The 27,357-nt window shown below is 45.3% G+C and overlaps 2 protein-coding genes and 1 non-coding gene across 4 annotated transcripts in view; all 3 read right to left on the bottom strand.

The window, feature by feature from the left end:
- Window positions 1–115: 115 nt before the first annotated feature.
- Rabif (RAB interacting factor) lies at window positions 116–12,655 on the bottom strand. Its single transcript, XM_052200336.1, has 2 exons — window positions 12,477–12,655; window positions 116–3,430 (listed from the first exon to the last, which is right to left on the bottom strand). Exons 1-2 carry the CDS (start codon window positions 12,600–12,602, stop codon window positions 3,185–3,187), a joined length of 372 nt encoding a protein of 123 aa, XP_052056296.1. The 5' UTR covers window positions 12,603–12,655; the 3' UTR covers window positions 116–3,184.
- On the bottom strand, window positions 10,454–10,514 carry LOC127697983 (small nucleolar RNA SNORD19). Its single transcript, XR_007980638.1, has one exon. It is a non-coding gene; the product is annotated as a small nucleolar RNA SNORD19 (small nucleolar RNA).
- A 3,604-nt stretch (window positions 12,656–16,259) lies between the features above and the next one.
- Window positions 16,260–27,357, bottom strand: part of Klhl12 (kelch like family member 12) — a 31,855-nt gene continuing 20,757 nt past the window's right edge. For both annotated transcript variants that reach the window (XM_052200565.1, XM_052200564.1), the window contains exons 7-12: window positions 22,400–22,506; window positions 20,920–21,115; window positions 19,840–19,998; window positions 19,452–19,550; window positions 18,047–18,233; window positions 16,260–17,836 (exon numbers count right to left, since the gene is read on the bottom strand). In XM_052200565.1, the coding sequence (XP_052056525.1) occupies window positions 17,710–17,836; window positions 18,047–18,233; window positions 19,452–19,550; window positions 19,840–19,998; window positions 20,920–21,115; window positions 22,400–22,506 (875 nt within the window). In that variant the 3' untranslated portion in view covers window positions 16,260–17,709. The remainder of the gene's footprint in view (window positions 17,837–18,046; window positions 18,234–19,451; window positions 19,551–19,839; window positions 19,999–20,919; window positions 21,116–22,399; window positions 22,507–27,357) is intronic.

Here is a 27,357-nt window from a genome sequence, read left to right as displayed (position 1 = left end):
GAGGAGTCAGCCACCCAAGACCCCAGGCTAAGCCCTTCCCCCTTCCTTCAGGACTTGCTTTCCTCCACTCCACAGTGTGTATGTCCTCTGCCCAAGGACAGACAGGACTCCGACCTCACTGTCAAAACAACTTTATTTCATTCACAGAAAACTGAAATGGCAGAACAGTAGTTATGGGTTTTTTGTTGTTGTTGTTGCTTTTTGGTCACTGAGTCAACAATGTTTGGCAGTTCTCAAAAAAGGAAACAAGCGGAGTTCAAGGCCAGCTTGGTCTATATAGCAAATTCCAGGCTGGCCAAGCCTACTTAGGGAGAACCTGTCTCAAACAACCTTCCCCCACCGTCCTCTAAACAAAGAATGTGGCCAGCAGAAATAGAAAATTTTTACCAGAAGTGCACATAAAACAATAAGACACTTTAAAGTGGCAAATGTTTTTTAATGATAAAAACACCCAACGGTTAATAGCAGGGGAGAAAATGAATGCACTTTCACTCTGCTGTGGGGGGACACTTTGCAGCAGGTTTGCTTTGAAGAATGTGTCCATAGAGCAAAGCTGTGACAGCATGGCCACCCTGCAATTCTGCTTCTGTGACGCAAGCCAAGGAACCAGGGACAGATGCACGGTTAAGTACCCTTGCTATGTCATCTTTTTTTTTTTTAAAGATTTATTTTTTATGTGTGTGGGTACACAGTTGCTGTCTTCAGAAACACCAGAAGAGGGCATCAGAACCCACTACAGATGGTTGTGAGCCACCATGTGGTTGCTGGGAATTGAACTCAGGAACTCTGGACGAGCAGTCGGTGTTCTTAACCGCTGAGCCATCTCTCCAGGCTCTGCTATGTCATTGTTATGAGCAACTGAAGGCAACACAACAGGGGATCATTGACAGCATCGGTCAGCACCACAATGGAACAGTGGCAATAGTGTGCACGGCTGGGTGTACTGACAAGGAAGAGAGTATAAAAGAGTACAGTATGATCTCATGTTTGCTTTGAAAACTACATTTGCATATATTCACAAAAGATGATATACACATTACCACTGGCAAGCTCTGGCCAATGGAACTGTGAGTTAATTAGAACTTAATAATGATTCTTTCACTGACATACAACGAACGTATTATTTCTGTGATTTTAAAAGGGGGCAGAATCGAAAGCCCAGTTTGACTTGTGAAGTGAGTGGTTATGTGTCCCAGAGGCTCCTTGGTTGTTCCTTCTGATGGGTGGGTCGTCTCAGGTGTCCTCCTGCAAACCCCACACTTGGAGTGCTTGCCTGTTTGCTGGAAACCGTGGTCTCTCCTTTGCTGCTTAGAGCCCCCTCAGACTCTGGGTGGGGAGGAAAGTGAGCAGGGTGCTGGTGAAACTGTGCCAGGGCGCGGCTAAGAGGGAGCCCTTCAAAAGCTTCAGCGAGGGAAGAACACCCAGAAAACAGGTGCCAAGGAAGAAACTTTTGTTTTATCTGTAAAAGTTTTATTTGCCTATTTGTATTGTGTGCCTGCCTGTCTGTCTGTCTGTGTGCCACGCATGGGCAGGCAGCTGTATGGAGAGAAGGAGCAGACGTCCTTGGACTGGAGTCACAGGCAGCTGTGAGCCTCCCACGGGGTGCCAGGGATTGAACTCAGGTCCTCTGAAAGAGCAGCAAACATTCTTAACTGTGAGTCATTTTTCCAGTACCTACTTGTTCCTTTTTGTGTTTGTTCATTTGAAACAAGATCTCATGTGGTACAGGCCAGCCTTGAATTCAATGTCACTGAAGCCAACCTTGAACTCTTGATCTGCCCCCACTTCCTAAGCCCTGGCCTTAGGAGGAATAACGAGATCTCTACTTATCTCAATTTAGGCCCCCAGAGGAAGGGATGACAAAAAACTGTTTATACAGAGTCCTTTTAAGCTATGAGTCACTCCAGAAGAGAAATGACAAAGCAACTGGAAATCATGTTGAAGATTTAAGTTGGCTAATAAGAAAAGGTGACACCAGATTTCTGAGTTCAAGGCCAGCTTGACTGAGTTCCAGGACAGTCAGGCTACATAGAGAAACCCTTTCTCGAAAACAAAAAAACAAACAAACAAACAAAGAAAAAAAGAAAAGGAAAAAGAAAAGAAAAGAAAAGAAAAGGGCGACACCAAGCCCGTAACAATAGAAATCTCAGTGGAAAAGGTTTGCATCCCAGGTCGGTATAGACATTTGAAGTGAACCAAAATCCCAAGGACGGTGCAACCCATATTTAATGAAAGGCGGCAGTGCTATTAAAGGAGTCCTTCCTAACAGCCCGGGTGTGATGTGTCTAAGGCCGGCCTCTTGTATGTCCGACACTCTCTATTGATTCTGCCAAGAGAGCCTGGCACACAGCTAGGGCTGAGTTTCCCCGAGGGTTGACAACACAGACTGAAGTCGCAGGGAGCTAATAAAAAGAGAAAGCTGGTCAAGATCTGAGGGAAGCAGGATCATGTGTACCTTCACTATAAAATGCCACCATCAACCCAGAAGAAAGGCTCTGAAGCACAGAATTGAAAACGTGTCTAAAGTAATATGTTCTCAATAGGTTTAAATACTGACATTTGTAAATGTTTTACTTTTTACTTTTAAAAAGAATAAATTACTGTAGACCAGTAGGTCACATACAATGAAGTTACTCTCAAATACTTGTACGCTTTATGTTTTTTTGAGACAATGTCTCACCTGGCCCAGGCTATGTAGCTGAGGCTGGCCTTGAACTCCTGACCTTTCTGCCTCTACCTCCCAAGAGCTAGGATGACAGATGTACACCCTGTCACACTCAGCTTCTAGAAGGAGAAAAGGTGGAGTTCCAACTAGTAGCGAGTGAGCGCCTTATTTCCTGTCGTCATGGCTAAAAAGATGAACGCTGCTCTTGCTGAGAGGAAGAAAGCCCTGGGCCAAGGTGTGGAGGCGGACGGCACTGGCAGAGTACTTGCATGTTCTTCCATGTTCCAAAACAGGGGGCAGGGCGTTGGGACACAGGTGACGGAGAGGACTAAGTGGGAGGCATGCTGAGGCCCGACTGAGGCAGGACCGGCCCTCTGCAGGCTCAAGGGCAAACACCAGCGCTCATCATTTATGTTAGTACTGAGAAGTCTGCGGGCACAGCTGACGCGCCAGGCCCAGTGGCGGTTCTTGTGGGGAGAACTTTATAGCTAGGGTGGAGCCAAGTCCCCATCCCCTCAGTTACTCGTGGGAAACTCGTTCCAAGGCCACATAGAAGCTGTTCTTGTCATCTAGGCAATGCCAGCCAATGGGTCCAATCTCACAGTCGGCACAGACCAGAAACTTGATGTTGCCCACGTCCTTGGTGAAGCCCACGTTCTCAAAGGTGAACATGTCAGTAACCAGCCAGTGCTCCTGCAGGAGATCTCCATCGGGATTGCTGCCGTCGGCCAGATCTGGCTTCTTTCTCATGGAGGGGAGGAAAAGCTGCAGTGGGAGAGAACAGATGGGTATAAAAGCTGAACTGGCCCCAGTCACACCTCACTCCCGTGTGCCGACGCCGGACCCTGATGCCTAGTGGCTTTCTTGAATGGGAGAACAAAGACAGCAGCCATCACATCAGGGTACACACTAGAATGCTGGCCATTCCTTTGCTGACTGCCCTGATTACAACAATAACAACATCATCATCATCATCATCATTTAGAGGCATAGTCTCCCATTCCTTGGCTGGTCTATGATCTGTCCCTGCCTCCTAAGTACTTGGATTAAAGGCTTGCCACCAGCATGACTGGCTTGCCTGGTTTTTTTTTGTTTGTTTTGTTTTGTTTTTTATTATTCCCCACCCCCCACCCCCAGACAGGGTTTCTCTGTGTAGCCCTGGCTGTCCTGGAACTCACTCTGTAGACCAGGCTGGCCTCGAACTCAGGCCTGCCTCTGCCTCCCAAGTGCCAGGATTAAAGGCGTGTGCCACCACTGCCCAGCTTTATAAAGATGCCAAGCATGGAAACATGACTTTCTTCCTTTCCTTTTTTTTTTTTTTTAGTTTTTCCGAGACAGGGTTTATCTATGTGGCCTTGAGTGGAACGCCCTCTATAGACCAGGCTGGCCTAGAACCCACAGAGATCCACCTGCCCTCTGCTTCCCAAGTGCTAGAATTAAATGTGTGTGCTAGCACCGCTTGGCTTTTTCCATATCTTTCTTGTATTCAATTGTACATACAAACCACACAGCACTAGTCAACAGTGTCTGCGTTCAGAGCTGTCCTTTCGCCTGTCCACTCCTTCCCTCCCTGTATCCCAAATAATATGAGGACCTCTTCACGGTCACATACCTCTAAACCCCCTCCCCTATTACTCCTCTCCATCCTCCCCCCACCCCCCACACAAATTGCTACAACAGCCCACAATTTCCATGCAATAGATGTATTTAGCTCTTAGGCTGTACAGTGTTCAGGCTGGTTTGGATCTGGCCCTCTGTTCTATTCTGACTACATCACTGTGAGGCCAGCCTCCGTGTACTCTTTTCTTTATGACCACCAAGCTCCCAGAGGGTTTGCTCCGAGTCTTAAGAGATATGGAGGGACACTTCAGCTTCTTTGTTTCACGGAGCAATGCCACGGCCTGCCACGGCCTCGTTCCCTCACTTGGCTGTTTATCAGCCACACTGGGCTGCCTTGCTTCCTCAACAAGCAGCCGGACGGTTCTGCCTGCACACAAGACATGACTGGGCCCTTGCTGGTTGGTATTTGGTGCAAACATTACCTCAGGAAGTCTCTGACCCACAATCTGAATGAATTCCATACTGCCTATCTCATAAATATGTATGTGTGTATATGTGTGTGTGTATGTGTGTGAAGAATCACTGATGCATAACTTACACATATGTAAAGTGCAAAGCCTGCCACATTTGGGCACATGTATATGCTGATGAAAATATCGTAATTAAGATATAAGCATATTCATCACACCCATCAGTTTCCTCAGACCAAGCTCATATTTTCTGAAAATGTTGTATTAGGTTTTGTGTACGCATGTATATATGTGCACCACATGTGTGTCTCTTAGATCCCTGGAACTGGAGATAGAGTTGGTTGAGAGCCATTGTGGATGCTGGGACTTGAAGCAGGGTCTTTTGTAGGAGCAGCAAGTGCTGTTACCTGCTGATCCATCTCTCCAGCTACTAAAAATGTCTTATTAATTTGTTGTTTATCTTTCTCCACTAAAGTATCTGTTCCTGGATTGGATTTATCCTATAAAAAAAGAAAATCTAATTTTAGAACTTGATGTTTTCTCCAAGATTTTTTTTTAACTTTTATTTGTGTATGCATATGCTAAGTGTATGCAATGTTATGTTTGGGGAGCCCGTGGAGGCCAGAAGGGGGTGTCAGATCGCCTGGAACGAGCTGAGGCCACTGTGAGCTACTGGGTGTGGATGCTGAGGACTTACCTCATGTCTTCTGGAAGAACAAGTGCTCTTAACAACTGAGCCATCTCTCCAGCTCCTCCCCACTCGCCCTTGCAAACATAAACCTACTACAGATCTTCTCAGAAGAACACGAGTTCTGAGTTCACCGACGGGCTAAACCAGATCCCGGCCGGCTGGCTAATCCTCACAGGTCAGAGCCAGAGGTTCTATTCTCCTCCTAGGTGTCTCAACTGAGCTCCCACTGAATGGCCTTTCTTTCTCACTGGCCTGGAGAACAGCAACCACCATTACTGTCTTCTAAAGAAGCAGTTCTAGGCATCTCATGGGCGTGGGATCTGACTGTGCACGCCCTTTTCTGACTGGCTTGTTTCACTTACTGTCCTGACAAGCTCATATTTAGTGTTTATTTCTTAACACTAAACTCTAAGGAGCTGGGCATAGTGGCAGATGCCTTTAGTCTCAGCAGAGGCAGGTAGAGAACTTTACCGTCAGTCAGGGATATACATTGAGGTCCTGTCTCAAAAGCCAACAACAAAACCCAGACAGCTAGGTTGGGAGCGGCCAAGAGCACCTGCTGTTCATCCGAGGACTCAAGTTTGGTTCCCAGGACCAACTTCAGGTGACTCAAAACTCCCTGTACTGCAGCTCCAAGTGATCTGATGCTTGCTTCTGGACCCTGCTGGAACTTGCAGACATGTGCCACACACACACACACACACACACACACACACACACACACACACACACACACACACACACAAAGGCACAAATAAACCCAAGTCCTTAAGGACTAGTTAGCACGGAGCCCTTTTAACTGAGCACTTGGGAGGCAGAGGCAGCCTAGTCTACCTAGCGAGTTCCAGAGAGTCAGGGATACAGTGAGGCCCTGTCTCAAAAGACAAAACGCAACAACAACAACAATAATAAAAAGTAATACAAATTCCTTGAGCCCAAGTCCTAGAAGGCAACACCTCACACAGCTGACAGGTAGTTCTCACAGCCAGAGAACAAGGAAACCCTGCAGTCTCATCTGGATCTCTCCGGCTGCTTGTGTTTTGTTGCTGTTTTTCACTTAAGGTCTTCCTGCCCAGGGTGGTCTTGAACTCTGGTCCTCTTGCCTCTGGCTCCTCGGTTTCCCATTTACTGTGCTCGTGTGCCTTCGTATTTAGTTCTATGCCATTCTTCATCACGGGTAGGACAACGAAGGGCCATCACAGAACCCTGCTGGCCTGTCCTAACCACAGCCATCAATGCCTTGGCCCTCAACCTCGTCCACTGGCAACCATAGATTCATTCTTCATTTCTGAAAATTTCTCATCTCAAAAAATGTTACATAGGCCAAGAGTAGTGGTGTAGCCTTTAATCCCAGCACCCAGGAAGCAGAGGCAGGCGGGGCCTCAGTGAATTTGTCCCAGGACAGCCTGGTCTACATAAGAGTTCCAGGACAGCCTGGAAGAGACTGTCTCCAAGAGACCTGTCTGGGGCACAGTGGTACTCACCTATAATCCCAGCCATGTGGGATGCTGCGGTGGGAGAATCATGAGTTCTAGGTTAGCCTGAGCAGCAAATTATCAGCTTATAGAGCTGCTTGTCTAGCAGGCACAAAACCCTAGGTTTGGTCCCCAGCACAATGTAAACTAGGCTTGGTGATCCATGCCTGTGATCCTAGCATTGAGATAAGGCAGGGGCAGTGATAATTCAAGGTCATCCTCACAGCTACATGGTACACAGGCAGTCAAAGTCAATATAGGCTACATGAGACCTATCTCACATTAAACACACACACACACACACACACACACACACACACACACGCTTGCGTGCGCACAAAGAGGGAGGGGCCTTGTGATGGCTCACTCTAGCCCTAGAAAGATCAAGGCAGCGAGATCTTCAAGATCTCCAAGTCTGGGTAAACATAAAACCGCAGGCCAACCTTCCAAGCACAGTGAGACTCTGTGTCAAACAGAGGAGTGGGATTGAGAGAGACTCTCGTATAAATAGATTCATAAAGCTGGTGGGCGTTGAGGACTGGCTTTCTCACCAGCATAATTCTCTGTAGACTCATTCAAGTTGTCTGTGTCGAGCTGGCTGTGGTGGTGTGATCCCAACACTTGGAAGGTAGAGGCAAGAGGATGGGGAGTTGAAGGTCATCCTCCACTACAAAGCAAGTTTGAGGCCAATCTGAATTACATGAGATGCTATCTCAAACAAAAACAAAAAGAACAAACAGTCGTGCGTCTGTGTTTAGGGCTGACTAGTACTCCATTCACCAACTGAGACATCTGCGTTGTCTCCAGTGTGTGCTATAATGAATGCAGCTGCAGTACACATTCATTACACGTGTCATAAACATACGCTTTCATATTCTTGCATACATATATATATAGATATAGATGCCTAGTTTACATATATTATATATATACTTTTATTTCATGTATAGCATACCATGAATACACATACCTCATGTCAGAAAATGGCATTGGATCCCCTGGAACTGGAGTTAGGGGCAGTTGTGAGCCACCATGTGGGTGCTGGGAACTGAACCTGGGTCCTGTGCTGAGAGCGACAGGTGCTACTAGTAAGTGCTGTGTCTTTTCGCCACGCCACTCTACCCCAGCACAGTTCATACTTTCCTTCCTACGAGCCAGTCTTCTGTTCTCCCCACAAAAGATCAAACGTCTCTCTTCTATATTTTCCAATTTCCGAACTCCATGGAGTTTCCCTTTCTCTCTGCACAGGGGTGAGGGTCAGGGTGAGACCACAGCCCCTCCCCAGCAGTCCACACCTATCAGACCTGGAGAGGGAAGAGATTCTCTTCTTGCTCCCAGCTGCTCCTTCACTACCTCAGCACTTTACCCCTGCACAGTTTCTCCGACCTGGTAACCTATCATGGTCACCTAAGCCAGCTCTGACCACCCTGCCCTCTCCACTGAGGACGGGTGGCCCCGGCCCAGTCTTCCTTTCGATCCCATCTCCTTATTTGACCACAAGCTTCCATTTACAGGGAAGACTTCTCGCCATGACCCCAGAACCTCCATTCTGGCTGAGGAAACTTAACAGTTTCTAAAACACACTATATTTAAAATTAGGAAATGCCATGGTGTCTCTTTATTTAGCTTAGCTAACAACTTTAAGATTATTAGAAATCTGGCTGGAGACATTGCTCAGAGGTTAAGAGCACATACTGCTCTTCCACAGGATCCAGGTTCGGTCCCCAGAATCCATGAGGTGGCTCAGAACCTCTTGTGATTACAGTTCCAGGGGATTTAAGACCCTTTTCTGGACTCCAAGAGCTCCTGCATACATATAATAGATACACATAAATATGCACACATAAGTGCACACAGAGTTAAGAACATTTAAATGACTGAAATCTGAATTCCTCAATTCCCAAATCCAACCTGAAATGCCCCGGTGTTCGAAACTTTTAAGAGACTGTCATGGCATGAGCAGAAAACTCCACACTTGACGTCATGTAATGGGTTCTCAGCAAAATAAAGGCTCACCAAAAATACATCAGATTGGCTTCAGCTTGTGTGGGGTAGTGGATATGAAACAAAAGAATTCTATGTGTAGATCTGTCTCTCAAGCCTAAAATACTTCACCGTGAAATTGCAAAAAGTTCCTCCATCCTACCCACCCCCAAAATCCCCCTCCCAAATCCTGAAACAGTTCTGGTCCAAAGTGTGCTGAGTGGTTTCTGTCAACCAGACACAAGCTAGAGTCATCTGGAACAGGGAACTTCTACTGAGAAAAACGTCTCGATCAGATTGGCCTGCAGGCAAGTCATGGGGCATTTTTCTTGACTGGACATTTATGTGGGAGGGCACTGTAAGCAGTGTCACCCTAGGCAGGGGGTCCTGGGCTGTATAAAAAGCAGGCTGAGCAAACCACAGAGGCGCACACCAGACCAGCTCCCCTCTATGGCCTCTGCTTCCAGGTTCCTGCCTCAGGTTCCTGCCTGGACTTCCCCTCATAATGGAATGTAAGCTAGAAGATATAATAAACGTTTCCCTCCCACCGCTTTTGGCTATGTTTACTGCAGCCATAGAAATCAAACTAAGACAGAAGTCAGTAGCAGCAGGTGGGCTAGTGCTGTGATCAACATGTTTTGGAGAGGACCATGGAAGTGTCTGGAATGTTGGGCTGGGAAAGCCACTGAGTGCTCAGAGCGTAGCGGGCTGCTCTGTGGGAGCCTGGGAGGTGAGAGTGCTAAGAGCCAGGCAGTCAACGCCATTCCTCCCTGGTCTCTGTTTCAGGTCCCTGCTCAGCTTGAGTTTTTGACTTGGCTTCCCTCAACTAATGGACTGTAATCAGGACGTATAACCAAACAAACCCTTTCCTCTCCAAGTGCTTCTGGTCCGGTCTTTATCAACTCACAGAAAATGAACTCTTAGCTGTGAGGGGCAGTATCACATGATGCAAGGCAGCAGTCCACTAAAGTCAGTAATGCCCCTTCCCAATTCCTACCAAGGAAAATATCTATGTATGTCTCTAGACTTTTCCCTTTGGGGACAAACTTACTCCCAGTTGGAAAACATACTGCCTTAGACTATAAAATGGAAGGCAGAATCATCACTGGGCACGACATCACATCGATGGTGGGATGGCTTGCATAGCCTTTCCCATCAGAGACTACAGTAGACTGCCTACAGGTGAGAACGCTACGGGCCACCTCTAAGTAGACCTCCTCATGCCGTCTCTCTCCAGGTTCACTTAAGGGACAAAAGAACTGCCTTTTTTTTTTTTTTTTTTTTTGATTTGGTTTTTTTTCTGAGACAGGGTTTCCTCTGTGTAGCCCTGGCTGTCGTGGAACTCACTCTGTAGACCAGGCTGGCCTCAGACTCAGAAATCTGCCTGCCTCCGCCTCCCAGAGTGCTGGGATTATAGACGTGTGCCACTACTGCCTGGAAAGAACTGCTTTTTTTAATTTTAAAGGTTTATTTATTTTTGCTTTATGAGTGTTTTGCCTGTGTGTGGGTATCATACCCATGTCTGGTGCCCACAGAGGGTGGAAAAAGATGTTGGATCCCCTGTACTTCTAGGCCTGGAAGGATTTTATTTATTTTTTTAAATTTTTTTTTCTATATTGAGGTCAGTCTACAGAGAGACTCAGACTGCTCGGATATTTTCCTCCTGCCTTCTGTCCTTCTGCCAGGACATCCTTAAGAGGGTAGAGCATCAGTTTTACCAGCCTGGCCTCACAGTGATTTCTCAACAGTCCAGGGTAATGACGAAAGAGCCAGGCTGACACTTCATAGGGATTCAGTTTTAAAAAAGTGTGTTCCAAATGGTTTGTCCTCTGTAAAGGTTCTCTGTTGAGAAACAAAATATGCTATGTAATAAGCAGGTTAATTTGCTTACAGGTTCCCTCCCATAAAACATCCATTTAAAACACATGAAACAAAAACTTTAACTATAAACTATCTTTTTTTTCTTTTTCTTTTCTTTTTTTTTTTGGTCTTTGGTCTTTTGAGATAGTTTGTCTCTGTTTAAGTCTTGGCTGTCCTGGAACTTACTACGTAGACCAGGATGGCCTCTAACTCACTGAGATCTGCCTACCCCACAGCAGAGTGCTGGGATTAAAGGTGTGCACCACCACATCTGACTACTACAAAATTTAAGAGACTCCTGTACTCAGTTCACAGACAGGATCTCATTTTGTATCCCATTTGGCTCTGATCTCACTGTGCAGCTCTAGGTGCTAAGATTAGCGGCACAGGCCACCAAATACCATTCAGGAACATTTCCGTTTCTGTCAGTTTACAGAAGCAGGCAAGCTGCAATCGAGGACAAGAACTGTACCACACGGGAGGCCCAGTGCTCACTTTCTACCCAGGCTCTCCCTAATCATCAACTCTGTCTGAAAGAGCACGTGCACGCTCACGGAGGGCCAACTCTTCGGTGTTGATGCTCAGGTTAGACAGGGGCCAAGTCCCTGGTTCATTTCCATCTCTCCTTGAGGCCACTAACTTTACAAAATAAGTGGAGATTCCTGTCTGTGTGATTCTTATTAAAACAGGGACTTCCACCCAAGCTACAGACAGGTCATGAGAACATGAAGAATGAGGGGCACACTAACACTTCTTTACGAATAGGTTTCTGCTCTTGGAGCAGATACTGCTGTACATGACACTTCACCACATGAAGGAACAGTGGCCCATCATCCTCTTACAGACCATTTATAATGAGGGTCTGAAAGCGAGTTAGTTTGTACTATCCAATAGGACGATATGTTACACTTAAAAAGAGGCTCAGGAATTTTTTTCTTTCAGTTTTCTCTTTGGGGTGATGGTGTTTAAGGCGGTTATTAAAAATCCTACTTTAAGTGGTTCATACCTTTAATCCTCAGCAGGTGGATTTCTTAAGTTGGAGGCCAGCCTGGTCTACAGAACAAGTTCCAAGCCAGCCAAGGCTACATAGTGAGACCCTGTCAAGCAAGTAAACAAACAAACCAAAAAACCTAAACACACACACACACACAATCCTACCTGAAAAAGTCCTAACCACAAGAAAAGAATTATTAACCTTCAAAATCTATTCGAAATGCATCATCCTGGGAACTGTATCTCTTGGGGCTTAGGAAAGTTGGGTACTAGCAGTCACTGTGAATTCTCTCCACCAAACTTGATTCTGGAGCTCCTCTGTGAAGCAGCAAATGAGACAGGAAGTAGGTGGGGACTGTAAGAAGGATGAAAACTATGGTGGGACTGGAATCAAGAGATTCTTCGGTGCTCTGGGTGACCCCGAGTGATGGCTGGAGATACATCTGCGGGGTACAACAGATTAGCCAGAGCTCCAGGGAGGAGGAGGCTGCGGTTCGTCCCTTAGCTCGCGCGGGGTACCCAAGGCCTAGGGGAGGGTGGGCCGCCTAGAACAGGTGCCCCCTTGGAGAGAGAACAGCCTAGGGGACCAGGCAACCGTGCCGGGACACCCAGGTCCTGGTCGCCAACCGCGGCAGTGGGGCGGGGCCTCACGACGTGGGGAGGGGCTAAGACATGCGAGTAAGGGCGCGGTCTCCGGAAACCTGGGAACCAGGACCAGCCCAGAGCCGCTCGATCGCTCAGGACAGCGCGACTCTAAGCAGCATCAAGCACTTTCCTACCTGCCGGCGAGAGAAAAGAGCAGTCCCTGGCTGCAGCACCCGAGAGCCGCAACGCTGGCACAGCACCGCCTTCCGGTTCCGGCCCTCGGCTGACACGAGCTCGTTCTGCAGCTCGCAAGGTTCCATCACCGCGCCACCCCAGCATCAGCCACAACGGCGCACGCGCGGTCTGGGCTGGCACACCCGGAACTACGCTGGCGCGGCTCCGCAGGGGCGGGGCGCCGGTGCTTCTCGCCGTACCTCTGCGCAGGCGTCTGGACTCTCTTGCGCAGGCGCCTTTATTGCCGGACGGAAGTGTCAGAGTTACTTGTGACAATCCTTTTTCCCTATACTTGGTCACCAGGCCTCCCTTAATATTGGCCTAAGCAAATCACTATGGCTAACCTTACCACTGACTCTTGGGATATTTGCCTCATGAGTAGATGGCGATAATCCGGGTCAGGACACACCTCAGCAAGATTTAGCTATGAAACATTTGCTTCCTACGTAAGAAGTAAGAAGTACGTATAGCCGGGCGGTGGTGGCACACGCCTGCAATCCCAGCACTTGGGAGGCAGAGGCAGGCGGATTTCTGAGTTCGAAGCCAGTCTGGTCTACAGAGTTCCAGGACAGCCAGGACCACACAGAGAAACCCTGTCTCGACCCCTCCCTCCCCCCCCCCCCCCCAGAAAAAGAAGTACGTATAATGCTTAGTACATTTCGTGTTGGGCAAAGTTGTGTGAAAATGTTAAGCCTAGTGTCCAATAGTGGCCATTTATTAGATAGCAAAGCGTTGCTTTACAGTAATTTTGAAAACGTAGTCATTTCCTTAAGAGGGTTTGCCCTCGGTTATAGTGCACGAAGAAGGCTAAGATAAGGTTTGCAATTTGTATAGGTTCCAGGGTGTTCCAAAGTCAAGGCTCTTAATCTACTAACTGGTCTTTGTATCTCCAGATTAGTTCTAGTGCAACCGTGGGTTTCCTGAAACCAGAGAACATCAGAACGAGGGAATTAAGCCACCTTATTGTTTCAGAATGCACAGTCTTGTTCTCCCATTAGTCCCACATTACATGATGATGATGGACATTGTGTATGTGAGAATAGTAACCTGACAGGGTCACAGACAAATCTAATAAAACATTTTCAGAAACAACGTACTGCGAGCGAAGCATGGATTAGGAAACAGCTCTGTCTAGGGTGTTAGGTCTTTATCTTTGCATTTGTTTATTTTTCGAGGCAGGGTTGCTCTGTGTAGCCCAGGCTGTTCTCAAATTCAGATCTACCATCTCAGCTGGGATTAAAGGCATGCACAATCACTGCTCACCCATCGTCCCATCATTTTTTGTTTGTTTTTTAAGATAAATTTTTTAAGTTTTTTTAAAAATTTTTTTTTTGTTTTTCGAAACAGAGCTTTTCTGTATAGCCAGCCCTAGCTGTCCTGGAACTCACTCAGTAGACCAGGCTGGCCTCGAACTCAAAAATCTGCCTCCCTCTGCCTCCACTAAAGGTGTGCACCACCACTGCCTGACTTAAAGAGATTTTTTTTATAAGTGTTTGGTTTACATGTAAGTGCACTGTTTGTGCCTGTGGGGGCCAGAAGAGGGCACCAGATGTCTGGAACTGGAGTTAACTGACTGTTGTAACCTCCCACATGGGTGCTAGGAACCCAGTCCAGGTCCTCTGAAAGAACAGTCAACAGCTGGCACTCAACCACAACCCGTCTCTACAGACCCCCTAGGTATCATTTTAATCAACCATTAGGTTGTCAGGAATGCAAGATTTCAGACACAGGGTACAGTACACTAGAAAATAATCAAATTTAGGAACGGTTTTGCAAGCAAGTGACTAAAGCATATTTTACGTGGGGAGACTATAAGACTAATAAGACCAGGATGGTAGACTGTGCCCCTCAGCACCATAGATCCGATGCATGTTAAGGAAATTGAACTTTATAGTACAAGATATGGAGATCTATGGAACTTGGGGACAGAAACACATCAGTATTTACCAGTACCTGGCTTTATATTAAGTACTGTGATAATCACATCTGAATTTCAGAAAGAAATGCTGACAAAATAGATGGGTTGGCGGAGTTAAGGACATCATTTACCTTATTTACCTCATAAGGGGATGGATTTGAACTATGACAAACTGTGTAGAATTCAGATGACGATGATATAAATGAAACATCCCAGAACTGGGAAATAGACAGATTCTGAATTCTGGGAACAGCTTGCTTTACAAATAGAACAATGAAGGCATGGTGGCACCAGCTTGTAATCCTACTGATGGGCAGAGACAAAATTTAGAAATTTGGGGACTCAATGGCATACACAAGTCTGGCAACTGATGTTAGATCCCTAGAACCCACATAAAAGTCTGAGAGTTGTCTCTACTGAATTGTCCTAACTACCTGCACATAGCTACCCTCATACTAGGTTAAAACAGGAAAACAAGGTGGATGGTATCTGAGGAACAATGCCGGAGGCTATCCTTTGCCTCTACCACACAAAGGGTTTGCTAAAAGACAGCTCAGTAGTTAAGAGCAGACACTGCCCTTCCAAAGGCAACAAACTTAAACTCCAGTTCCAGAGGCTCTGGGGGCTCTGGGGGCCTTCTGGCCTCCACAGGCCCTACAACTGGGTGTACAGGTCACATAGACACAAACTTACATATTCATATACTTTTTATAAAGAGGAAAGAACAAATGAATGGAATTTTGTTTATGAACAAATTATGTATGTAAAGCTGTGGAAATGTAAAAAGAATCCATGAGTTTTATAGCCTGGTTTTCTGTAATTGTTAGTGGGGGCTTCAGTGCATGAACTGTGGACATGGCCCAAAATTCAGAAATCAGCACTGATGCCCGAAAGCTACTCACCAGTCCTTTCTCTTGTGTTTTCCTCTCCTACCCGCCACCCTTCCGGGTCCTCTAAGATAAATGAACCACATTTCACAGGCTGTGGTTCAATAAACTGCACAGTAGCTCTGCTAAGGACAGAGTAAACAGCCTTACCCTCTTGTTCTGCTTTCTCTTGGCTCTGAGACCAAGAGAGACTTGTGGTTTTACCTGGGTATGGTGGACACCTTTATTACCAGCACTGGGCAGGCAAAAGGCAGGTGGATCAATGCCAGCCTGGTCTACACATCAGGTTTTCAGGGCAGCCAGAGCTCAGTTGTGTGGCAAGCCTTGTACATAGCTATTTGTATGATCACATGTCATTAACTGAAGCAAACATAGAAGACTACTAGGGTGACAAAAACCCTAAAATTCATGTGTGTTAAAATTTCCCAAGGCTGCTTCTTTACCTTTTTGTTTTGCTCTTTGTTTTTCAAGACAGGATTTTTCTGTGTAGCTCTGTCTGTCCTAGAGCTCACTCTGTAGACCAGGCTAGGCTCAAACTCACAGACCCACCTGCTTCTGCCTCCTGAGTGCTAGGATCAAAGGGGCCCAGCTTTCTCTCTCTCCATCCATCCTATTCATGTAGATTCACAGTGTCCGTCCGTCCATCCGTCCGTCTGTCCACCCATCCATCCATCCTATTCATGTAGATTCGCAATGTCCGTCCATCCGTCCGTCCATCCATCCATCCATCCATCCATCCACCCTATTCATGTAGATTCACAGTGTGAAAGGACAACACATTAGACAAATCTGGGCAAATGTTTTCCTGACGCGTCCAGAGAAGCAGCTGAGCTTGTTGGCAGGCAGACGGTAAACAGGTGAGATGACAGACCAGAAGCCTAGATGTCCTTCAACATGTCTGCTGAAGGCAGCACTACCCACAGATTCTCTTAAAGCCATTTGAGACAGTCCATTTTTAATGTTTTCTTAAAAAAATACAAAGGAAATTAACTCTGTAAGCAAACACAATTCAAGGAAAGAGGAAAAGTGGGATTCCAGAGCAAAAGGAAAGTGTAGCCCAGTTTAGGTTACCACATTCTCCTATTTGCTATACCAGTAACTCAAGAGTTTCACCATATGACACAAAGGTGCCTAGAAAGGCAGCTCCGGAATATTGGCAGAGGTACAGAAACTAACAAAAGATTTCCAATTGTCCTTGATTATTTTGTTCCAGGATGAATAAAATACACTGTAAAGACAGGTACAGAACATACAGCAGGAAGAGAACTGAATGTACCGCACACAGCAGTAAGAAGCACTCCTTAGTGGAAGTGTGCCCTTAAAACAACAGGGCCATAATCAGGTACCTGAACTACTAGGCTGCAGCCACCCCACCCATCCCCAAATAAATAGTGTGGAGGCATAGTAACGTGGTAGCACTTGATTCACCAGGAAGATGGTCTTTTCACCCATTTAAAAACAAATACTGCCATGGCTATAGGAGCCCTGGCAGGGACTAAGACGATTGTAAAATCACAGATATTTCTAGTTTACCACAGGTATATTGAACTCTGCACATTTACAGCATCTCTTATTCTAAATTTTCCACTATTAATCTCTCAGTCTCCAGTGCCAAGATGGTACAACATTTTACATTAGAAAGACCGTGAAATCAAATAATATGTCCTTTCCAGCCTTCCAATGTACACTTCAGTGATCTTCTGGGTCCACCCACATTCTATTCAGCTCCAGCCATGCATTCAAATCTCTGTACCAACAATGTCTCCCTAAGTGACAACAGCATAAATCCTCCTCCTTGGCCTCTCAAATTTTAACAGTGACCTCTTGGTTTCCTACAGAAAGAAACTGTGGTGCCTTGAGTTACCTCTGCATTTAGAAAAGGTGTTCTTGTTTCTGAGAGGGAAAAAGACTTTCATTTTACCGAGCTTATATAAGCTGATGTCCTTCCAGTCACCTAGGATGGACACTGTCCACACCTAGCAGGCCATACTCACCTTAATTCTCTGCAACATGAGGCGAGGCAACACACACACACACACACACACACACACACACACACACACACACACGCACACACGCACAGCATCCTCCCAAACACATGGTAAGTTAGAAACAGTAAGAAAGTGCTCCTCGGACCACAGAGAGCCATGGTCTGGTCCTCACATCCAAATGTGCATTCCCTTCCCTTGAGTGCCTGTCCCCAAGCTTCTGAGCAAAAGTACCAGTGCGAAGGAGCATATGCGTCAAGTAAGTACAATCATCAAGCACTGGTGCCTGTAATCGCCCTGTGCACACAGTGAGAAATAAACATTCTGCAAAGGATCCTTGATTCTCCCACAAACTGTCCCTTGGAGTAGTCACTGGCTCCAGCTGGTGTTCAAATAACAGTTACTTTTCTCGGAGAACACACACTCCAGCATCACAACGCTGGGTTCCCATGGAGGCCACTACTTCCCAGCTGTCGATGACAGGGTCATAACACTCAATGCTGCTCAGCAAAGAATTCCCATCGTATCTGACAGGGAAAAACAAAGAGAGAAATGAGGTCTTCATCCTTTATATGCAGGTCCTACCACTTGTCTACACGTGTAAGGGCCCACTCCCTGCACTGGAATGGGAATGAAAATAGCCCCAGTGGTTGTTCCCAACAACACACATTTCGCCTCCATACCAAAGGGATTCTTGCCTTGGATACATGATTCTAGACCACTTTGAAAATCCTCACCCTGCAATTGCATAGAGTCTCCCTCGAAGCACTGTGGCCCCTACATAGCATCGTGGCGTGGTCATACTTGTGACAGTTGTCCAGGAATCAGTACGAATGTTATAAGCTTCAACTGAGGAAAGGTGGGCTGTCCCATCAAACCCCCCCACCACATAAATATGGTCATTCAGCAGGGCTACTCCAGCACCTGGGGAGAAAGAGAGCATTAGCACACCAATGGCAGTAAGCCTAGCATCTGACACACACGGTCGATAATGGCTGAACTGTGGAAATGAGGGATGAAGACTCGTCAAACAGGCTTAGAATAGTGTAATACAGCAAATGTTAGTGTGTGCATCAGTCAACCTCAGGCTAGGACCTGAAATTCTACAAGACTGACATGGTTCTCATCTCTGTTCTCACTAACTCACAGTCTAACTCTTCAGCTGTCTAAACAAAAGCGGGAAGAAACATGTTAGTAACAATGAAAGGAGCAGTTAGCTGGAACAGCACAATGCTTGCTCTGTTACAGCACAGCCTGGTCTACTAAGAGTTCTCAACTGTTACTGGGATGTACCTCTATGATAGAGTACTTGCCTAGTATATGCAGGGCTCTGTGTGCAGTACTCAGAATTTTTAAAAAAAGTATTTTTAGGCATTACAGATTTAATGTAATACATATTGCCATTTATTATCAGGTATATGTTCCATATCTGCAATCGTGAGATTACTTGGAGTCTAAAGTTAATGTGAGCTGCATACTACACTCAGTGAGTCTTAGATTAAAAAAAAAAAATCACCAATGTAGTAGTAGAACTTGAAGCCAGAAGAAGCAGGAGGATCACCTCACAGCAACTTTTACACTGACCAGGACTGCATGGTAGGACCCTCAAAACAAAGTTCAGCCAGGTTTGTCATTGTATGCCTTTAATCCTGGCACTCAGAAGGCAGAAGCAGGTGTAGGTAGATCTCTGTGAGCTCAAGGTCAGCCTGGTCTACAGTGTGAGTTCCAGGACAGCCAGGGCTACACAGGGAAACCCTGTCTTTAAAAAAGCAAAATATCAACGTCCAAAGAGTATAAAAAGTAAAGACACAGACTTCAACAGGACAAAAGCATTTATTTAACATGTACTGCACATACAAAACGAGGCTAGTGGTCAAACAAGAATAGAAAAAAGTACTAAAGAATAAGAAATCACTGTCCTCAAATGAACAATCTAGCTCAAAGTTTAAACTACCTTCCTTCATCCTAGTATTTTAGGGAAGGCAGAAGTGGAGGAGACTGGACTGTGACTCACATTCACAGTGGGTCTATGGTGAAGTAAGAACTACAGTCTGTCCTACTGACACCACACCCAGTAACTACACCATCACTGTACACATTGAGACTTACAGCACTTTCATCACATCATAGATTTGGTCTTACCAGAACGTTTGGTGGCCATCGGCGTAACGTTAGTCCAGTGTCCTGTATGGGGATCATATTTCTCAACTGAATTTAATATATTCAAGCCATCATATCCTCCTGAAAGGCAAAGTAGAGAACATTCCAAAGAGACAGGTAGATGCTCAGGCTCATTTTACCTGCCCCTCTGTGAGTAATTCAACTGACTCTTTCAGTTCTATTTTTTTCCAGAGGTCTAGGTCAGAGAATATGCAACATCCTACATATTGTTTACAAGAAAAATATAATCCTATTCATGGACAATATATTGAGATAAATCAGTTTTTGTTGACACAAGTATATACACTTAATTCTGCCCTCCGCAGTCTGCTAAGCACTGAGCTCCCCCCAGCCCACCCCAGGATCATACCTAGACAGTAGATGATTCCGCTGGCCACTACTAGTCCTGCACCCTCCCGAGCTGTTTGCATATCTCCCAGCATACTCCACTGATCAATGTTTGGGTCATATCGTTCCATGCTTGTATGACGCCTGCTCCCATCAAAGCCCCCAGAGACGTAAATCATATCTGCTCAGAGTGAACAAAATTATAGACTGTTAAATTAAGAATGAAAAATTTCTAAGAACTTTTATGTACAAATTACCCATTGTTAAGATGGCGGAGGAGGGATTGCACACATGAATGTAATTACAATACTTGGGAGGTTCAGGAGTTCAAGGCCATTCCTGGCTACAGACAAAGTTAAATGTCAACCTGAGCTATTTCAGAACTTATCACAAGCAAACAAATTCTTCTATTGCTTCACGTTGATTTTTATTCTTCTTCTTCCATTTCCCACTGTGTATATTAATTGTATGATACTACACAAGCACACCCTTGTAAAAGTGTATTGTGTACTCTGAGTATTTCCCCTTAAATAGTAAGTCACTTAAGTCTCAGAAGGAAGATAGGAGAAGAAATGAGCATTTAAAGCTCATGCCTGTAAGCCCAAGTTTGAGACAAGGGTGAGCTACATAGGGAAATTTAGCAAACTCCATCTCAAGAAAATAAAAATTCTTAAAAGAAAGAGCTGGAAGCTGGGCAGTGGTGGCACACGCCTGTAATCCCAGCACTGTGGGAGGTAGAGGCAGGCGGATTTCTGAGTTCGAGGCCAGCCTGGTCTACAGAGTGAGTTCCAGGACAGCCAGGGCTACACAGAGAAAACTTGTCTTAAAAAACAAAACAAAACAAACAACAAGAAAAGTACTTAAAGGCATTTGGAGACTGTCTACATGGAGTTTATAAAAACATGATCAGTGCCCAGTACCATAAAGCACAATGGAACATGAATCACCAGTTTGTAGTCAGTATTGAAGTATCTACAAATACTGAATAGTTTCTAACAGACATTTCTAAAAGCAAGAATGCGCGTTTGAAATGAGACACTTGGTCATGCTCCTACAGAGCAGCAGAAGAGCCACATGAAGCATCATTTGCTATCAACCCTACCTCCCAGTGTGGTGGCTCCAGCAAGACCTCGCCGCACATTCATCGGGGCCACAGAATACCACACGCCATCTTCGTCGGCTGTGTAGTCTAGACATTCCACTGAACTGAGGCGGGAACGGCCATCATAGCCACCGATCACATAGATCCGATCATGTAAGGAGACTGAGGCCACGTACCGTCTTTTGCGAGTGATGCTCTATGGGTTTGGGAGAGGAGAGGAGTAATGCCATTCATACGGGCAGGCTCTAGCCCCAGCTTTCCTTGCGCACCCTGGCTGTTTTCATCTGCTTTGCTTCTTCCCTGCCATGGGAAACCCCCGGTGGCTAAGGTTCACTCTGAAGGACTAGGCTGTAACTGCCTACAGAGGGAGATGCTCCTGCCTCGTTGTGAGGTTTACAGAAGACATCGTGGCTTTCCACTGTCTTCTGTAAGGCACTGGGCTAAGAGACTGAATATCCTTCTGTAAGAAAAGTACGGCCATATTGATAATCCTGGAGCCAGGTCTGAAATACCCTTAAGGGTAAGAATGGTCCAAAGGTTTCTCATGTCTCCTCAGAAATGGTTCTTGGTTGTACAGTACTGAAATACTGAAAGGAGACTTAACTTTTCAGTTGAATAGGCGCTAGACTCAACATAACCAAGTTTAATATAGCACAGCATGACCAGTGGTACAAGCTATGCAGGCTAAATGGTGGTGCAGCTAAATTTGCTATATGGTGACTGACACTTCTGTAAGGAGAACTTCTAATTGGAACAGTCAGAAACTCAGCTGGGTGTGGTGGTGGCACGTGCCTATAATGCCAGCATTTGTCAGCCTGAAGCAGGATGAAATGTAAGGTCAGTCTGGGCCATACACTGAGTATCAGGCCAGCCAGAGCTATACAGCAAGACCTTATCTCAAAAACCAAGCCAAGTGTGTTGGCTCACATGTGTAACCCTGGCACTCAGGAGGTGAGGAAAGCCTGTATGTTTGAGGCCAGCCAGGATTACATAGTGAGTGTATGTCAGCAAGACAGTTTCAGGAAGGAAGGAAGCTTGTACGTTTGAGACCAGCCAGGAATATACAGTGAGATGTCTCAAAACAAACAAACAAACAAACAAACAAACAAACAAACAGGGACCAGCAAGATGGTTTGTTGGGTAAAGGTGTCTGCTGCTAAGGCTGATAACCCACATTTGATCCTTGGGAATTGTTCTCTCACCTCCACACACATGGTATGGCACAGACATGCCCACGTGTGTGGACACACACAAAAACAATGGAATAAGTAATGGAAAAACCCAAGAAACAACCACTACTATCCAGAGAGAAGAAAGGCAGTCATTTGGTGAATACCCCACTATCCACACAGCAGGGCTGACAGGGACATGCATTTTGCTGTTCTGAAGCTGTTCTACCCTCAAAGCTGGTCAAGTATGTGCTAGTGTCAGGAACCAGTGACACTGCAACCCTGCTGGAAACAGTTCCACCATGACTCACTGGCAGAAAGCTCCACTCCTGGGTCTTTGGGTCGTACTTCTCTACCACGTCAATGGGAGACTGCTGGCTTCCGAAGCCCCCAACCACCAGAAGCACTTCATTGGCTCCTAAGGACAAAGGCAGGAAAAGGCATGTTAATTCACCCTGGCTAGGTGACTGCTTACAGGGAAATATAAGTAGAAAGGTTCAAACAGGAGTGTTGTCTTCTTTTGGAGGCGCTAGGTACTGGATCAAGGGCCTCAGTGTTGTACCACTACCTGAAACCACTCCTATACCACATTCAAAACTTTTTATTTCAAGACTGGGTCTTACTTAGTTGCTCAGGCTGGTTTTGAACTCACTCTGTATAGCCAGGCAGACCTTGAACTTGCAAGCCTTGTCTCAATCCCTGACACAGCTAGCTTACAAACCTGTGCTACCAGGCCCACCTAGGATGCTTTTGTATTTGCCTGGGAAATAATCTAAAATAAAGCTGTGTAATAGGAAGGTATGTGTTGTTTATTTTGTGTTTCTATGTGTTTGATAATGTCTGTGTGTCTAGGTTTGAATGTGTGTTTTGTGTATGTGTAGGCACTAGTTCTGCCTTCTATTTTTTGTGTGCTTCCCTCCGTGTGTCTGGTTCGGTGTTGCTCTCTGCCTTGTTTTTTGAGACAACGTCTTACTGAGCAGTGGAATTCTGTACTTAGGTTGAACAGCCTCACTGGCAAACCCAGGGCCTTCCTCTGCACCTCTGCCATACTGGGCTCACGGTGAGCGCTGCCATGCCTGAGGCATTCTGGGAACCAGGCACAGGTTCTCATGCTGCTGCTGAGCGGCCTCTCCTGCTGCAGAAAGGTACTTCTTTCTGAGGCTATAACTTTTCAGAGTCTGAATCTCTGAGATGCACTCACCACCATAAAAGAAAGTCTCGGGTCCCCAAGACTGCTCCATAGATCACTGGCTGCTAACACTGATGACCTGAGCTCAGGCCCCAGAACCTACATGGTAGAAAGGGAGAATTGACTCCCACAAACTGTTCACATGCGCACCCCCAACTCACAGAGTAAAGGTTAAAGAGAACAAAGACAGCCCTTTATTTTCTTACAGAGAGCAAACTTCCCCTCCCCTAGAGTCTTATTTCTGGCCTTGGCTCTCTTCGAAGGGCAAAACCTTGGCAGAGTTCCCCTGGACATCTACTCAGCTAACTCATGGGGATAATAACTTGGCAGTGCACCCGGCAGGCAACTCAGTAACTAGCGGTTTGCAATCTCTTGTGTCCGTGTCTCAGGTGGCCGTGGACGGAGAGAAACGCAGCACTGTGTACCTGACAGGACAGACACAGTGGAGTAGCACGTCTGACAGGCAAGCTTTCCTTCTGCTCCCCTTCACCCCCATCCCTTTCAATTCTTTGAGAACAGGTTCCTCTGTGTTTCCAATTCCTGAACTCAAGTGTTCTCCCCCTTCTGCATGTACCAGATCACATATGGCTAAAACATGTTAAATGACACTATAGGGATATGATCAGAAAAATACAGTAAGTTTTCCATTGATTTTTTTCAGCCATTATTTCTTAGATTATATAATTCCCATATTTAAAAGTATCAACAAACAAATCACATCAGAGGCAGGCAGACCTCTGTCAGTTCGAGGCTAGCCTGACCTGTCTCAAAACTAAAGAAAACCAAAGAACAACAACAAAAAAATCCATAAATTTTTGCTGTGTCTTTGTTCAGCAGTTTGTAAAGGCTAAAGTCACAGCAGCAGGCAGGAAACAATTTTGTTATGAACCCCAGAAAAACGACAACTGCCTGTCAACACAAAATTGTTCCATAAATACTATAAAGTTCACAGTAGAATTTGGGCAGAGAGGTAAATGTGAGTCACATTTATTTTTTGTTGAGACAGTCTTGCCATGTAGCCCAGGCTAGCATCAAACTCACCATCCTTCTGCTTCTACCTCTCAAGGACTTTTACTGTGAAACATTTAACATGTTTTAGCCAGATGTGATTTATCACCATGCCTCCCTACTTAGGGATTTCACAGGGTTACATGGCTAGGACTTTAGCTTACCGGAGTCTCAACCTTCGTTATAAAGGACTTCATAATTTCCTAAGGACAGATACTATTTTGACAGACTGCTCCCAGGTTTTAGAGATGGCTTAGCTGTTAAAGGCTAGGCTCACAACCAAAAGATAAGACCGCTAACAAAGTAAGCTTCAGTAAGTTCCAGCATTCACCAGTAACAACACCTTTTCTTTTGAGAGGAGGTAGAAGGGGGAAGATGGACGTGGTCTAGGGATACAGAACAGCCCCAAACTTGTGATTTTTTTCCCTGCTTCAACATCTCAGGTACTAGAAATAGAAGCATGTACTACTATGCCAGGTGGGTTTTATTGCTGGTTTTTGTTTGTTTTTGATAACAGGTCTCTCTATATAGTTCTAGCTGGTCTGGAATTCATTATGTTGACCAGGCTTGTCTAAAATCCAGACAGATCCAGCAGCCTCTGCCCTCTCAGTGGAATTAATATGCACCCCCACACCTATTGTCAGATGATTCCTATCTTCCTTTTTGTTACTCAGGAATTGCACCCTGGCTCTCATACGCTAGGCAAGTGCTCTCACTGAACTAACTCCCCAGTTATTTCTGAGCTTTCATCTTGAGAGTGTCTGAATTTACTTGGTAGACCAGTCTGATCACAAAATTAAAATCCTTCCTGCACTAGCCTCATGAGTATCTGAGATTACAGGTGTATGCCAGGGCACCGGACAAGATTAATGTGTAAGCTGGTGCATGCCCTTAAAAAGCCACAATCAATCTAGTCAAAGCTAATGTCAGCATTTTTTTTAAAACTATGAATTGCATAAAAGTAAGTCTAATTCCTTAACATCAGAAAATAGTTTTCTGATCTGCAAAATAAAGAAATACAGACAATTAACCTTTAGGGAAACTTCTGCATTTTCTGGCTCATAAAAATGTTCATTGGCTTTAGCTCAGTTAATAAGCAATTAATGAATGTTATTATGTAAAAAAAAAAAAACATGCCTTCTGTCTTGGACAGTGCCCTAGTGTGTGGACTTAACCCACTTTACATAGCTATAAGCTGTGGCTCAGAGGAAGATAACAAGTCTACACAGCAGGTTTCTAGAGTTTACAGAACCAGGAAGAGAAGTGAGGAACACAGCTCAGTGCAACAGCACTTGGCTAACATGCCTCAGGCTGATCCCTACAAAAGATAAAAATGAAAATAATCCGTGATATAAATATATAAAATTAGGATAGAGGTCTACTGACACACATGCCACTTAGTGCCATCTCCCTGCCTTATACCCTCTTCTAGAAGCTCACTATCTTTGAGCTATAGACCCTAGACTTTATTTTTAAGACAACAAAGGTTAAGTGCATGTTTATGGGACTTATGCTGAGGTGTGTGAACTAAACAAACTGCTAAGATGCCCGAGCAACCCCACCTGCAGAGTAATGCTGTAAAGGCTGAGTGGTGGGTCTCTGCTTCTACCAATAAGAATTCAAGAGCTCTTGCCTTTTAAGGGCTGAGGACCAACTAGAGGCTCCCCTGGAGGCAGGCCTTCCATCATAGAGTTATGTGCCTAGCACTTGCCCATTTTCAAAAATGATTTTTTTCCTTTATATGCCCAGCCAGCACAGCTTGGTGCCTAGCCCAGATACTTAAGAAAATGATACAAGAGAATTAAGAACTTTAGGTCAGCTGGGCGGTGGTGGCGCATGCCTGTAATCCCAGCACTCTGGGAGACAGAGGCAGGCGGATTTCGAGTTCGAGGCCAGCTTGGTCTACAGAGTGAGTTCCAGGACAGCCAGGGCTATACAGAGAAACCCTGTCTTGAAAAAAACTAAGTCCAAAACACCAAAAAAAAAAAAAAAAAAAAAAAAAAAAAAAAGAACTTTAGGTCAGTTTGGGCTACAGTGCACGATTCTATTCAAAAGAGACAGAGAGAGACAGACAGAAACAGAGAGACAGAAAGAGAAAAGGAAAAAGCTGAGGATAATGAGCCGACTCAGCAGGTAAGGGCATAAAGGCATTTACCACCAAGCCTGTGACAGACACACTGTGGTCTATGTGATGTCCTCCCACCACTGTGCTCAATACGTAATAGACAAAGGAAAAAGGGAGAGAAGCCCCAGCTGTGCACACACGACTCCATGTCTTCCCTGGAGCCACACCCCGCATGGCATGGCTATACTGTAATCTACTCAGTCAGTCTCCTCTACAGGACGAACTTGGGTTGTATAACTTCTTTTTGGAAACAGCAACAATTTTTGGTCAATATACTCAGTCTTATATATTGAATATAATGGTGATTATACTCCTAACACATTCCACCAAGACACTTAGGATAAAGGCAGTACATGGTTTACATAATTTCACCTGGGCTCAGCAATATGAACACGTTTAATACTATTTGTATGATTAGAAAATGGTTGCCATATATTATAATTTTTTTTAAAAAAAGGAAATGGCTGTGGTGACTCATGACTATAATCCTGGAATTTAGAAGACCACGGCCAGGTCATTTGGGTTCAAGGTCAACCTAGTTTACACAATGAATTCTAGGCTAGCCTGGACTACAGTGTAATAGCCTACCTAAAAACAACAAAACAAATTCCCTAAGCCAAACCAAACCAAAAATGGATCTGCTCTGGAAATTATGCAAATATTTTCCTGTAACTTCTGTCTTCACACTTTATTCCTTAATCTATATGTGTCGACCTATATTTTTGTATATAGTACATGATATACAGATCACATTTTGTCATACTGTAGGAATTAATACCTTTCCTAACAATTCTTTATGTGTGTTTTTAATTTATGTATGTGTTCCTGTGTGAGTTTAAATGTACAAGTGTGCATGTGTCTTTGGGGACCAGAAAAGGATCTCATGTCCCCTGAACTGGAGGTACAGACTGTAGTGAATCTCCTGATGTGAGCAGCCAGTGTTCTCA

The sequence above is a fragment of the Apodemus sylvaticus genome, chromosome 12 (genome assembly GCF_947179515.1).
Source record: "Apodemus sylvaticus chromosome 12, mApoSyl1.1, whole genome shotgun sequence".
Lineage (NCBI taxonomy): Eukaryota > Metazoa > Chordata > Mammalia > Rodentia > Muridae > Apodemus > Apodemus sylvaticus.
Note: the sequence above shows the minus strand (reverse complement) of the source record. Positions and strands in the feature narration are given on the sequence as shown.